Below are 15,159 nucleotides of genomic sequence, written 5' to 3'. Positions count from 1 at the left end.
TTGTGAACATTTGTGAAGAGTTGACTCTATTAATACAAAATACCAGAGGGCATCGATTTAATCCTGATCAAATAAACATATATTAGATTTGTATTATGTACTTTAGCATTGCACTAAGTATCTCTTACACGACAAAAAGGTTAAGGTGAGGTCCTTTGTAACTTTGCAGGCTAAATTTAATTATTTCCTTTATTCTGGTAATATATTGTTGACATAAACACAGTTTGTTTTAATTAAACTAAGTATTCACAAGATAGTGTAGCTTAGAGTGCTACTCAATGTGTAGTGTGCGGACAGTACCAACCACAGACTGTCGTCAGCCGGCACCATGAAGCACACTACTATATTAGTTGGTGATAATTTCATGCAAGACTTTTAAGATAAGGGAAGCTGTGCTCCCATTTACCTTTATCTCACTGCAGGTCAATAATGCACAATCTGCAGATGGACTACTTTGAGTACTACTAAGCTTGGAGGCCATAGGACTCTGAAGCTTCCCATGCCTGGATCTGCACCCTCCCTGGCTTTGCACTTACTTTTGAGAGTAATTGCTTTACTGAAGCAAAAATGTTAATACGAGCATTTTAGTGTCTCCACATAATATTGAAAATATCAGTATAAGTACTGACAATCTTGTTTAAAAGTGAGATAGGTTGTCATTGCCTTTTGCACTTACTCCACAGATGTTCAAACATGCAACCTCTGTTAGCATTAAGATACTAATGAAGCATATAACTATATCTGAAGACAAAGACTACAGAGAATTTCAAATTTTTTAATTAAAACAAACTTTTAAGTTTTAAAAACTGAAGTAACTTCATTATATCAATAAAATCACTAGTATTTTAAAATGGTATGAGATGTGAGAGTACTGAGAACCATTATCATCACAATTATGTGACTCTGAATGAGTTATTTTATATTCATAAACTACCTATCTCATTCGTAAGAATGTAAAAATACCACTTCAAACGGTTAAATAATGACTAAATAATACATATAAGACACCTGGTGTGTATATAGTACTTTGTAGACACTCAACTACCACCCTCCTTCTCATTACCACCACCATCCTCATCATCTTTAGGGTCGCCATCAGTTGTACGTGGATATCATAAAGGCAAAGAAATTTCTAAAACTACATGGGAAACGTGTTTCAATCCTCTGCCTATGAGATGCTTCTTTTGAACTTAAATTCTTTCTTTTCCTTATCAGTATCCTCAGCAGAAAAAGATATGCATCAAGAAAAACGGAAAACAAAAAGAACATGATGATTCACAAACCCTATTAATCTTTCACTTACTCTTATACTGTCGGTGGGAAATGTAAACTGGTGCAAGGTTTCTTAAAAAACTAAATACAGAACCGCCATATGATCCAGCAATCCCATTCCTGGGCATATATCTGGAGAAAACTGTAATTTGAAAAGATATATGCACCCCAATGTTTGATGCAGCACTATTCACAATAGCCAAGACATGGGAGCAGCCTAAATGTCCATCGACAGAAGAATGGATAAAGAAGATGTGGTACACATATACAATGGAATAATACTCAGCTATAAAAAAGAATGAAATAATGCCATCAGCAGCAACATGGATGGACATTAGAAATTATCTAAGTCAGAGAAAGACAAATATCATATCACTTATATGTGGAATCTAATAAAAATGATATAAAAGAACTTATTTATAAAATAGAAACAAACAGATTTCAAAATTAAACTTATGGTTACCAAGGAGGACACCATTTGGGGGGAGGGATAAATTGGGAGGATGGGATTAACACATACACACTACTATATATAAAATAGAAAACTAACAAGGACCTACTGTAGGGAGTTCCCATTGTGGTGCAGCAGAAACGAATCTGACTAGTATCCATGAGGATGCAGGTTCGTTTCCAGGCCTCACTCAGTGGGTCAGTGATCTGGCATTGCTGTGAGCTGTGGTGTAGGTTGCAGATGCAGCTTGGATCCCATGTTGAGGTGGCTGTGGCATAGGCTCACAGCTGTAGCTCCGATTCGACTCCTAGCCTGGGAACTTCCATATGCTTCAGGTGTGGCCCTAAAAAGAAAAAAAAAAGAAAAAGGATCTACTGTATATATAACACAAGGTGGACTACTCAATGTTCTATTAAATCCTACATGGGAAAAAAGAATGGGTATACGTATATGTATAACTGATTCACTTTGCTGTACATCTGAAACTAACACAAACATTGCGAATCAACTATATGGCAATAAAATGTTTTATTTATTTATTTATTTATTTATTGTCTTTTTGCCATTTCTTGGCCTGCACCGCAGCATACTGAGGTTCCCAGGCTAGGGGTCCAATCAGAGCTGTAGCCGCCGGCCTACGCCAGAGCCACAGCAACGTGGCAACTCGGGATTCAAGCTGCGTCTGTAACCTACACAACAGCTCACGGCAACACTGGATCCCTAACCCACTGAGCAAGGCCAGGGATCAAACCCGCAACCTCATGGTTCCTAGTCGGATTCGTTAACCACTGAACCATGACGGGAACTCCGTAATAAAATGTTTTAAAACAATATTTCATTTAATCTTTAGTCTCTAATAATTATAGCTATTTCAAGAAAACTGGAAAAAAAAATAAACATTTAAAGACTAAACAACATGCTACTAAACAACCAATGGATCAACAAAGAAATCAAAAAGAGAATTAAAAGTACCTTGAGACAAATGAAAATGGAACCATAACTGTCCAAACTCTATGGGACACAGCAAATGCAGTTTTAAGAGGGAAGGGCATAGTGATACAGGCTTACCTCAGAAACAAGAAAGATCAAACAACCTAATATTCTGCCTAAAGGCACTAAAAAAAGAACAAGTAAAGCTTACCTAAAATTAGTAGAAGGAAGGAAAGAGTAAAGATCAGACCAAAAATAAATTAAACAGAGACTAAAAAATACTAGAAAAGGTCAATGATACTAAGAACTAGTTCTTTGAAAAGATAAATAAAATTGGACAATTTAGCCAGATTCATCATGAAAAAAAAAAGGGCTCAAATAAATAAAATCAGAAATGAAAGAGAAGTCACAAATGATACCACAGAAATACAAAGGATCATAAGAGATTACAATCAACAATTACATACTAGGAATCCCTGTTGTGGTCAGCAGGTTAAGAACCAGACTAATACCCATGAGGATGCCAGTTTGACCCCTGGCCTTGCTCAGTGGGGTGAAGATCTGGTGTTGCTGCAAGCTGCAGTGCAGGGTGAAGATGCGGCTCAGATTTGGTGTGGCTGAGGCTGTGGCTGTGGTGTAGGCCAGCAGCTGCAGCTCCAATTCGACCTCTACCCTGGGACTTCCATATGCCACAGGTGTGGCCCAAAAAAAAAAAAAAAAAAGGAAAGGCACTCCAGCAAATTCTTATAAGCAGACTAAAAAAGCACTCCGCCCATACCAAAAGCACCTGGGAACGGCTTCAGAAACAAAATGTCTCTGTAATGGAATATTTCTCAGAGAATATAATTTTTTTTTTCAGCCGTACCTGTGATACATGGAAGTTCCCAGGCTAGGGGTTATATCAGAGCTGCAGCTGTGGCTTATACCACAGCTATGGCAACACCAGATTCTTAACCCATCAAGCCACAACAGGAACTCCTAGAATAGAATTTTTTTAAGATAGCTGTATCTGAGGTTATAGCAAAGTCTAGCATTTAGGAAATTAAGAATAAGATGTACTACTCAAAGTTATTAACCTTTCTTAAACCAGTTATGATTTCAGAAAACTCTGAAACAGTTATCATTTGCTGAGTGTCAACAAAGTGCTATATACAAACAAGATAATTTATATGCATTATTTAATCACTAGTTAATCTTCTATCCTTCAGAAAAGGACATTACTTCTGTGGTTGTTTTTATTTCTTACCATGTGGTTTTTGTTTGTCTGTTTTGCGTTTTAGGGTCACACCCGCCGCATATGGAAGTTCCCAGGCTAGGGGTTAAATTGGAGCTGTAGATGCCGGCCTACACCACAGCCACAGCAAAGCAGGATCCAAGTCGTGTCTGCAACCTACACCACAGCTCACGGCAATTGCCGGATCCCTGACCCACTGAGCGAGGCCAGGGGTTGAACCCACATCCTCTTGGATAATAGCTGGATTTGTTTCCGCCGCACCACGATGGGAACTCCCACCATGTGGTTTTTGAGGAAAAGATGAAAATAATATACTTTTTTTTTTTTTTGGTCTTTTTTTCTCAGATTCGTTTCCACTGAGCCATGATGGAAACTCTGGAAATAATACACTTCTTGAATGAAGAAATATACTACCTAGACTAAAATTATCTAAACCCACCAGTACACCGGAAAAGAAAACTTGCTATCCAGTTCCTCCTACTAGTAAAAACTGAACCCTTTTTCTTTCCTAACTAGGTACACGAATCTTCAAAAGCTGGAAGCCTTAAATAAGTTTTCTCAATTACATTTTTTAAATTACCTGGACTCTTAGCTTGGCGGCATCCATCTTTTTGCGGAACTCCTTCTGCAATTTTACCTTCAAAGCAACATCAGAAAGATCTTTGTTTTCCAGTTCCTGCAGCCGCTTTTGTGTTTCAGTTAATTCCACTTTCGCCTGTTCTGCTTCATGTTCAAGTTTTGTTACTTTCAGAGAATACTGTTTGCTTACAGACTTGGCATCATTACCTTCATAATAATAATAATAATAGTAATAAGTTATAAATTACTTTTTTTTTTTTTTGCCTTTTTGTCTTTTCTAGGGCCGCACCCATGGCATATGGAGGTTTCCAGGCTAGGGGTTTAATCGGAGGTGTAGCCACTAGCCTATACCACAGCCATAGCAATGTTGGATCCGAGATGCCTCTTCGACCTACACCACAGCTTACGGCAATGTCGGATCCTCAACCCACTGAGCAAGGCCAGGGATTGAACCCGAAACCTCATGGTTCCTAGTTGGATTTGTTAACCACTGAGCCACGACAGGAACTCCATAAATTACATTTTAAAACTAAGTAAAATGTTGAAAACATAAAACAGCCTTTTTCTTTTTCTTTTTTCTTTTTTTTTTTTCTTTTTGCTGCACCTGTGGCATATGGAAGTTCCCAGGTTAGGGATCAAATCTGAGCTGTAGCTGCAACCTACACCACAGCTATGGCAACACCGGATCCTTAACCCACTGCAACACTGTGGAATGTCCAAAACTACCCTATTCTTAAAAAGCTGAGCAGTATAACTATTTAAGGCAGAGCATTAAAAACCCAGCTGTTCCCTCCCATCCGCATCAAACATAACTTGCCACTTGGCCTTAATAATTAGTTTCTTAATTACTGTCCCCATCTGGTGCCATTCAATTCTTCTCCCTGGCTCATCTTTTATGTTTTAGTGTGACATTTCTGAGCTTCTGAATTTGCAGTTTACCTTTGCTTGGCATCAAACTGCAGTTTAAAAGAATGTTTGGAGTGGTTCTTTGGCCTCTTATTACACTTTGGCTTCCTACTACTACCCATAATCTGTGTCTAAATTCTTTTTTTTTTTCTACTACTATGAAAAATTGCCAACATATAAAAAGTAGGTAAATAATATAATGAACCTCCATCACTCAGACTCAAGAGTTATCAAGATTTTGCCACAAATGCTTCATCTATGCCTTTTTTCTTTTCTTTCTTTTTTTGGGGGGGCAGGGGTCTTTAGGGTCATACCTTTGGCATGTGGAGTTTCCTAGGCAAGGGGCTGAATTGGAGCTGCAGCTACTTGCCTATACCACAGCCAGAGCAACACCAGATCCGAGCCACATCTGTGACCTGCTCATGGCAATGCCGGATCCTTAACCCACTGAGCGAGGCCAGGGATTGAACTCACATCCTCATGGATGCTAGTCATATTCTTTTCCACTGAGCCACAACGGGAACTCCTGATTTGGGGTTTACATAGCTTCTCCATCCCCATTATTTTGTGGTAGTACGTGTAGAGGTTAAGAATATTTACGCCCCTGAAATAAATGATTTTCTTTCAGGTACTTATCCCACCATGAGATCTTTCACTAAACAAGCTAACTTTGTAGCCTGGTACCTTCCTGGCTGCCTTAAAATAGAGGAGACCTAAACCTACACAGAGAAGGTCTTCTTCTTGCTCATTCTAACCAAAGGCAGTTTAGAGCTTTCCTGAAGACCCTTAGAGGTGGTGATTAGCAAAAGGGTGAATGCGTGCTTACTTTTCAAAGCCCTCTCAGTGAAGACTTCCCCAGACAATAGCTACTTCGGCCAAAATAAATAACAATGACAATTATACTACATTTCATCAATTTTAGCATACTTTTTCACATTTTAATGTCTCTCTGAAATGAGGATGCATCTTAAGATCCGTAGCATTTTAACATCTTTTCCTGGTATAGCTGGCACTGTGTTTTTTTTCTTAGCGGTTCATAAAATATTGGTGTGTTAACCAATTTATGGGATCTTAGATTTATTAAAACACAGTAGTCAAATGAATTTTATTTTATTTTTAAATTTTTTTGCTTTTTAGGGCCGCACCCTTGGCACATGAAAGTTCCCAGGCTAGTGGTTGAACTGAAATTGCAGCCAGCCTCCGCCACAGGCACAGCCACAGCAATGTGGGATCTGAGATGTATCTGTGACCTACCCCACAGTGCATGGCAATGCCAGATCCTTAAACCCACTGAGTGAGGTCAGGGATCTAACCCATGTCCTCATGGATACTAGTCAGGTTCGTTACCACTGAGCCACAATGGGAACTCCCCAGATGAATTTTAAAGTTAGTCACATCATAGAATTGGAGAGCCAGAAGACAGTTGATAGTGTGTTTGGTTCAATAACTCATTTTATTAAAAAATTTAGAGATTTTCAGAGTTCCCATTGTGGCTCAGTGGGTTAAGAACCTGACATAGTGTCCATGAGAATGCGGGTTCAGTCCCTGGCCTCGTTCAGTGGCTTAAGGATCTGGCCTTGCTGCCCACTATAGTGTAGGTTGCAGACATGGTTTGGCATTGCTATGGCTGTGGTGTAGACCTGCAGCTGCAGCTCTGATTCAAGCCCTAGCCTAGGAACTTCAATGTGCCACAAGTGAGGCCCTAAAAAAAGAGAGAGAGATTTTCAGTAAACCAGTCTAACAACCTGTGCCTGGTAATTATTCATCCCATGAACTCCAGACTCTTACTTCCCACTGCCACAAGTTTGCTAGTCTAGTTCAGGGACAGTTTACTATTCAGAACAAATCAAAACCAAGTTTTTAGGGTCAGTAACTGGGCTTAGAATGAAAAGAGATATAGAAGTATCTATATTCTATTTTTCTCTATGTTCTAAATATTCACACGGGAAGCATATAAGAAGAACTCATCTTCAACAAATTCAAGTGAAAATATAAAGGAGAGGGGGCCAGCTCTCAATTAAAGGATTTTTAAGAGACATAACAATAAGATGTATTGTGACCTTCTTTGAGTTGTGATTATAATAGACTAATTGCAAAAGATATTTCGAGACAGTTGGGCAAGTCTGAATAGGGTCTGGCAGATATTAACATTGTTAGATGTGGTAGTGACTTTTTTGTTATTTCTATGTTCTGTATAGACGCTTATTGAAGTATGTATAGGTGATGCTATGACATCTGGGACTGGTTAAGAACCTACATCATGGCAGGTTAAGAACCTACATCATGTCCATGAGGATGCAGATTTGACCCCTGGCCTCAATGAATTAAGGCATTGCAGCAAGCTTTGGCGTAGGTGGCAGATGCGGGTTGGATATGGTGTTGCTGTGGTTGTGGTGTAGGCTGGCAGCTGCAGCTCTGATTTGACCCCTAGCCCAGGAACTTCCATATGCCGTGGGTACAGCTGTAAAAGGAAAAGGAAACAAAACCAATCCTAAATCATTTCCTAGATACTCCTAAGAGAGATTTACTGGCAAGGATCCTGTCTGTGTGGAAGGGGCATGGTCAAAATTCTACACCTGGGATAATGAGCTAGGATAATGTAGAGCACACAGGTCACCAGGAATGAGGAAGGAAAATGCTTTGGACAGCAGCTGAGGAACAGAACACTGAGAAAGTAGGACCGACGGCCAGAAAGCAAACTTGCAGGACAAAGGACATGGAAGGACGGCAGGTGTCTCCTTGCTGCAGAGGACTTGGGACCCACAATTCGTGTGGTTGGAGTGTGATTACAGCGTTGGGCTTGAAGAAGAGGAAGACAGTATTTCCCTCAGTTCCCCCAAACGTGACCAGAGAGCTGTCTGCATTTGAACTGGGGGGGGGAAATGCTAGTGTGTCTTATTCCTTCAATTCTTTACTGAACTGCAGAGTAGCCAAGTTTGAGTAGCTTACACTTCAGAATAGCTTACACTTTGAGTATATTAGTGGGGGAAAAACCCAAAAGCTAGAAATGTGCATTTTAGGACAAGCCTAATGTAGCTGAGGGAGAGGAGAGGATGTGGCACATCACCCAACCTGGCAGGATTTGAGACCAAGGGGAAGAGCTGCAAGCTTGGCTCACTCAAGAGAACAGCTCTCAAGGACAAATCCCTACATCTTTAGAAAAATAAAAATTATCTACATGTAAATTATTAAGCTTATAACTAATGTTAAAAATGAACTAGCCAAGACAATAAAGACTCAAATTTAAAATAAGTACTTACTAAAATGAGTTAGAAAAACATCTCAGACTTATTCCCAGATGCCTAGTATAATGTTTCTTTAAAAACAGCAAAAAAAACAGGAGTTGCCGCTGTGGCGCAGTGGCATTGGTGGTGTTGTGGGAGCACTGGGACCCAGGTTTGATCCCTGCCCAGCACAGTGGGTTAAGGATCAGTCATTGCCAAAGCTGGGGTGTAGGTCGCAACTGCAGCTCGGATCTAATCCCTGACCCGGGAACTCCATATGCTGCAGGGTGGCCAAAAAAAAAAAAAAAAAAAAAGGTGAAAAAAATATTAAGTGCCATAGACTTTCAGTACAACATGGAGTTCCCACTGGTTAGAAGAATTCACAGATGAAATCAAACATAACAAAGGTATTTCAATAATTAACCTCCACATATTGGCTCTAGAATGAACATACCTTGTTACACAAAATACCCAGCTAAAGTAGAGAGTCCTCTGCATCAAAAATTAAATGTTACAGAGTACCCATTGTGCCTCAGCAGAAAGGAATCTGACTAGGAACCATGAGGTTGCAGGTTTGATCCCTGGCATCGCTCAGTGGGTTAAGGATCCGGTGTTGCCAAGAGCTGTGGTGTAGGCCACAGACTCGGCTCAATCTGACATTGCTGTGGCTGTGGCACAGCTGTAGCTCTGATTAGACTCCAAGCCTGGGAACCTCCATATGCCGTGGGTGCAGCCCTAAAAAGCCAAAAAAATAAATAAATAAATGCTACATCAGAAGCAACTTTAGAAAGCTTTTCTTTTTCATATAAGCTGATTCACAGGATATTATTACCTGTTTTAATTAATTCTTTAATCAGATCTTCCTTCATCTTGATGTTTATAGTAAGTTCTCTCATTTTTTGTTTAGCTTCAGTCAGTATGAGTTCTGAATTCCTTAATTTTTGCAAATTCAAATCTTGACTCTCCTGGAGACATTCAATCTTTAAATCTTTAAAAGAAACAAAACTGAGGAAACTATCTGCTCAGAAATATTCAACAGAAGCAGAATTAAAAAAGAAAAGTAGACACAGAAGCAGTCTAGAGGTAACACAGAAGAGACAAGCAGAAGGAAAAAAAGGAAAAAAAAATACATGGCAATTGGGGCTTTAGTTTTCCAGCTAACAGTACGTTTTCCTTTCCTTTATATATATATAAAGTTAACATAGTAATAATCTGTAGGTTCTGGTACACAGTTTTTCATTGCCTTTAGATATACTGCAATGAAAGTTTTTCTTTAACCCGAGTTATTTGAGAAAGGTGTAAAATCTCCAGATGGGTAGAGGTTTGAATTTTTTCCTATTCATTTATGGTATTATTCTAATCAGAGAATGCAGGCTAATCAGAGTCTGGTCCCATACTGTTTGTTACTGTCTTGCACCAGAACGTAAATCAACCATGCCATTACTTTAGTTCAGCTGACATTTTTTTCATAGCGAGACCCCCTCAATGAAGGAGCTGGTGCACTGACTTACACGGTGATATAAGTTTCTTACCTTGTTGTAGACCAGTAACAAAACAGTTTAAGGATGGCTACTTGGGTAGCACTTGTCTAAACTATTTATCTATTTTTAAATGTATTTTAGTTTCATTTGTGACATATAGTTAATTTTTTAATATCACATGCACAGGCTCTTAAAAAGATGCTCTCTATTTTCACAGTGGAGGACTTATCACATTATTTATATTCTCTGTACTCTTACCCTTCATGTTTTGAGCACTCATAGTCCAAGAGAAATGAGCTAAAATATCCTACTGTAGTTTTTGCTACATAAACATTTTTGGATGCTGTTTTTTGATGCATAAAAATTCTCAATTGTGAACATTACAAGCACCCAGTAGACTAAGTTGGCTCTAATACCAAATATATCACTAATGGTAGGCATGCATGCCAGCAAAGTAATAGATACCTCATAAATTCCTTAGGATGTATTTTAAAGTAGCCAAGAGTATAATGTATATTAACTCAGGTTTGAATATAAATTCCCCATTCTGAAAGATTTAGCCTATAATTCTAGCTAGAATTGATCTGTGAGAAAACTTTTTTATTAAGGAGTAAAAAGGAACAAAAAAAAATCAGAGTTTAGAGCACAGAACATAAAGGAAAAGGCAGGAAAGCACTCCTAACCAAGTTTTTGTCTCTGAGAATTCCTAGATGCTTCTTAAATTAGTGCCTGCAGAAAAAGAGAGGTGTCTTATAAATATTAGATCTAAGTTACTTGAGAAAGTCTGTGTACCTTCATTCTCCAATCCTGACTTTTGTGTTTGATCCTGAATATCATTCAATTCAACAAGAGAACAAACAGAGCCTGGCTTTTGAATCCATGAGCAACCTCTATGTCTAAAAAAAAAGATCAGGATCAAAGGTAACTTATCTGTTAGTGGTTTCTAATGTGCTCTTCAATGAGTTTCCCCCAAAATTATTTTTAAAATTATGAATTATAGGGAGCTTCCATCATGGCTCAGCTGTAATGAACCCTATTAGTATCCATGAGGATACGGGTTTGACCCCTGGTCTCATTCAGTGCGCTAAAGGATCTGGCATTGCCCTGAACAGTGGTGTGGGTCTTACTCTCAGCTTGAATCTGGCATTGCTGTGGCTGTGGCGTAGGCCAGCAGCTATAGTTCTTATGTGACCCCTAGCCTGGGAACTTCCATATGCCACAGGTACAGCACTAAAAAGACCAATAATAATAATAATAATAATAATAATAATAGTAAATTATAGGAGTTCCTGTTGTGGCTCAGTGGGTTAAAGACCTGACGTTGTCTCTGTGAGGATGCAGGTTCGATCCCTGGCCTCACTCAGTGAGTTAAGGATCCAGCGTTGCCAAAAACTGCAGCATAGGTTGCAGATGCAGCTCAGATCTGGCATTGTTGTGGTTGTGGTATAGACCACAGCTGCAGCTCCAATTTGACCCCTGGCTCAGGAACTTCTATATGCAGTTCCGATTTGACCCCTGGCTCAGGAACTTCCATATGGCTATAAAAAGAAAATAATGAATTATGTAAACAATTTGCTAATATTCCACAAAATAAAAAGATACCCCCCCCACCATCCTGGACCCAGTGGAAAATTCATCATGTTTGTTGCCACTGTGGCAGCAAAGGTAAGAAATCCAAAATTATTCTCTCTGAAAATTAAAATTCATCCACCATAAAAGCTCTAAATAAAAAATTATTTTACAGTTGTTAGACCAATGACTTGTGTTTAAACGCTGGTTTCATAACAGTTGACAGTTCATGTAGCAAAAAATCACCTACTCTTAGATTACATGGGAAGGATACACTTTTAAAAAACCTACATCTGCATATACTTATTACATCATGTAATTATGTTTATTAAATCAGTCTACATTAACATACCTAATTTCAGCTTTCTCTTGACCTTCTGATTCCTCATCATCACTGTTATCAGAAAATCGGCAGTGGAGGACTTCATCTTGTTCTTCTATGTGACCCAGAAGCATCTGACTTCGTGTTCGAAATCCAGCAACTAGTCGATCCAGAGAGTACACAGAAGGACTTGTGTAGACCTTACAAGGGATTTCCCCACCCAACAACAAAAAAAGTGATTTTTAAAGTGTCTATTTTTATCCTATCAGTCAAAATTTTTTAAAGAGATGATCAGATAGGTACTCTTAAAATAACCAACCACTGAAAACGTACACTTCCCATCCCCCACAAAAAAAATCAAAATTCACTTCATAATACTATGGCGCCTCGTGGACACAAACTTCCTTCTCTCTTCTGGAAAGCTCTTCTAGCTTCAATTTATAATTCATGGAAAATATCATTCAAAAATGAAAGCAAGACTTCCCATTGTGATTCAGCGGTAACAAACCCGACTAGTATCCATGAGGATGCAGGTTCAGTACCTGGCCTTGTTCATTGGGTTAAAGATCTGGCATTGCCATGAGCTCTGGTGTAGGTCACAGATGCGGCTTAGATCTAGTGTTGCTGTGGCTATGGCATAGGCCAGCAACTGCAGCTCCAATTTGGAACTTCCACATGCCGCACGTACAGCCCTAAAAAGACCCAAAAAAAAAAAAAAAAGAGGCATGAATAGAAACAAAACAGCTCTTAAATACAGCACTCCCCAACAACTGTGGAGCCCATATGTGGTGTAATAGGAGACAACTGCCCCACCCCATCCTCCCAGTTCTGAACACTTGAAGAACTGCAGTGTTGCTAATGATCTGCAATCCCCCCCATCCAAATCTGTCACAGGAAGAAATCCTGAGCCCATGGCTACAATAGTTCTGATTTGAAATTTGAATGTATTTATTCAGACTTTACACGTGGTAGTCAGGGATAGCTGAATTAAGGCTCTAAGTGACATACTTAATACATACCATAGGATAAATAGATTTTCATGAGCTACCTGGCTAAGTTTTCATGGGCTAACTTTCTCTATTATAACATGTTTCTATTGGCAATACACCTTAGGTTCTCAAAAACTGACCTTGGAAAACAGTGAACAATGAATTAGAAACTGCCTTTATACTTTTATTCTAGTTTCCTTTTTGGCCACTTCTCTCTAACCAAACTTCAGGGCGATTTCTCAAAAAAGGTAAATAATAAGCTCTTAGAGAAGATATTTAATTTACTGTTAACATAAATCAGAAGCTATTCAAATTACAACATATAGTGGAATGTGTATATCGCATGGTGTTTAATATTCAATTGACGTAGGTTCCTCACATACCCCGTCCCAGAAAAGCCTACCTGATACTCAATTTTTTTTTTTTTTTTTTGGTTGCTGCCATGGCATATGGAAGTTCCCAGGCCAGGGATCAAACACTTGGCCACAGTAGTGACAACACTGGATCCTTTACCACTAGGCCACCAGGGAACTCCCTTCTCCCTTCTCAATAGTCCTTGATACCTGATTTTTGTGCCTCCACTGCACAAAATGAGACCACTTGTCACATCAGCACCATGATGGATGGAGGGATAATGTTTTCCAGGTGGCCTCTGAATTCGGGGGTGTGAGGAGGGGAGGGGAGGGGAATCATTTGCAGAAGAACCAGTTCAAGAAGTATCTGCCTAACAAGTACATTGTTACCCAGCATGGCCATTTGCACCCTAAATGACAGGATTCAAGGTTTCTCTTTACTAAAGGAGGTGTTGGTTGTGTCTCAGGGGCAGGTATTACTTCAGGAACAGATGAAACTTTTGTTGTTCTCTGGAACTGCAACTTGTTTTAAAATTTTCCTTTTACAAAGAAAACCAAATGGCTCAGCTTACTAATGAACACCAAATGAGTAATATTCAGGAAATTAATTCCTTAAGAGTCATTCCACCCAAAAGAATGGTCCTTTGCCCCTTCTGGCTCATAAAACCTTCTATAATCCGCCCCTTTCTACCAAAGTATTGGGTCCTGCTTCCTTCAAGTTGCTTCTGCACTCTCCGCTCCCCAGTAAGGCTATTCCTGCATTTTCAACCATACCCCAAACAGTAGTAACCACAATGTAAACACTCAATAAGCTGATTAATAATTCAGATAATGGAGAGGTATCCCAGTAGAAGGCATTTTTTTTTAATTTTATGACTGCACCGAAGAGCATATGGAAGTTCCCAGGCCAGGGATTGAATCCAAGCCATAGCTGCAACCTACACCACAGCTGTGGCAATGCCAGACCCTTAACCCACTTAACTAGGCCAGGGATTGAACCCACGCCTCTGGAGCAACCTGAGCCACTGCAGTTGGATTCTTAACCCACTGTGCTACAACAGGAACTCCAGAAGGCAATTTTTTTATTCTAACCATTTGTACCTAGAATTATATTGCAATAGGACTGGACAGAACTTTATAAAGATTAGAGTTCAACTCATCCTATGTTTGACTCATCTCTATAATACTGCAAATTATCATTTAATCAACCTCTGCTTAAAGAAATTCACTGTGGGGGGCCCTCACAAGCCCTGGGACCTCTCATATCACTTGGACAGTTCTCCTTATATTCCCTTAGCACTTCTCATTGGTCCTAGCTTTGGAGAAAAGTCTGACAATAATGGTAAGGCTTCACATATTTGAAAAGAGTCATCATGTCCCCTCTGAATCAGAGTAAATTTAGAGTTACTTCAGATTTTCCCCAAGGTCTTCAGCAACTTGACCGTTCTCCGAAAATAATCTAATTTGACTTGAGGTGTTGTACCCTGACCTGAACGTAATATTCTCAGTCATCATACTGTAAGATAATCTCCTCTCATTAGTGATGCATTTGATTTTATTTCATCAGATGTGCAGTAACTCATTTACCATAGATTGTCGCTTTTAGATATTCAACTCTGTACTTTAATGTGAGAGTTCCCGAAGGTTCATGAGATGTAATTTATCCTTTTGCTCCTGTGAAGTTGGTGTGTTCTGCTGGAGTGAATGCTTAGCTAGCAAGGGAATCTGGTCAAAGCTCAGCAGACACATCTCACACAGCCCTGCTATACCATAAGCAACAATGTACACAAAAGAGTGATTAAAAAGCAAAACAAATTAATTACCTTGTGAGAAAAAATGGCCTCTGTGT

At 39.3% G+C, this 15,159-nt stretch overlaps 1 protein-coding gene across 10 annotated transcripts in view; it reads right to left on the bottom strand.

Annotated features, from left to right (window-relative positions):
* Positions 1 to 15,159, bottom strand: part of KIF27 (kinesin family member 27) — a 91,881-nt gene that overhangs the window by 41,113 nt on the left and 35,609 nt on the right. For 8 of the 10 annotated variants that reach the window (XR_014817744.1, XM_084979803.1, XM_021064656.2 and 5 more), the window contains 4 exons: positions 11,999 to 12,168; positions 10,870 to 10,973; positions 9,429 to 9,584; positions 4,468 to 4,673 (listed from right to left, as the gene is read on the bottom strand). Coding sequence is in view for 9 of the 10 variants with exons in the window: in XM_084979803.1 (XP_084835929.1) it covers positions 4,468 to 4,673; positions 9,429 to 9,584; positions 10,870 to 10,973; positions 11,999 to 12,168 (636 nt within the window). In the remaining variant the exon portion in view is untranslated. The remainder of the gene's footprint in view (positions 1 to 4,467; positions 4,674 to 9,428; positions 9,585 to 10,869; positions 10,974 to 11,998; positions 12,169 to 15,159) is intronic. The other 2 variants (XM_084979806.1, XM_084979804.1) reach the window with 1 other exon arrangement.

Source organism: Sus scrofa, chromosome 10, assembly GCF_054392235.1.
Source record: "Sus scrofa isolate SSC_HxYL_T2T_F1_AM1 chromosome 10, Sscrofa_HxYL_maternal_Yorkshire_Landrace_v2.0, whole genome shotgun sequence".
Lineage (NCBI taxonomy): Eukaryota > Metazoa > Chordata > Mammalia > Artiodactyla > Suidae > Sus > Sus scrofa.
This window is presented reverse-complemented; position numbering and strand designations above follow the sequence as displayed.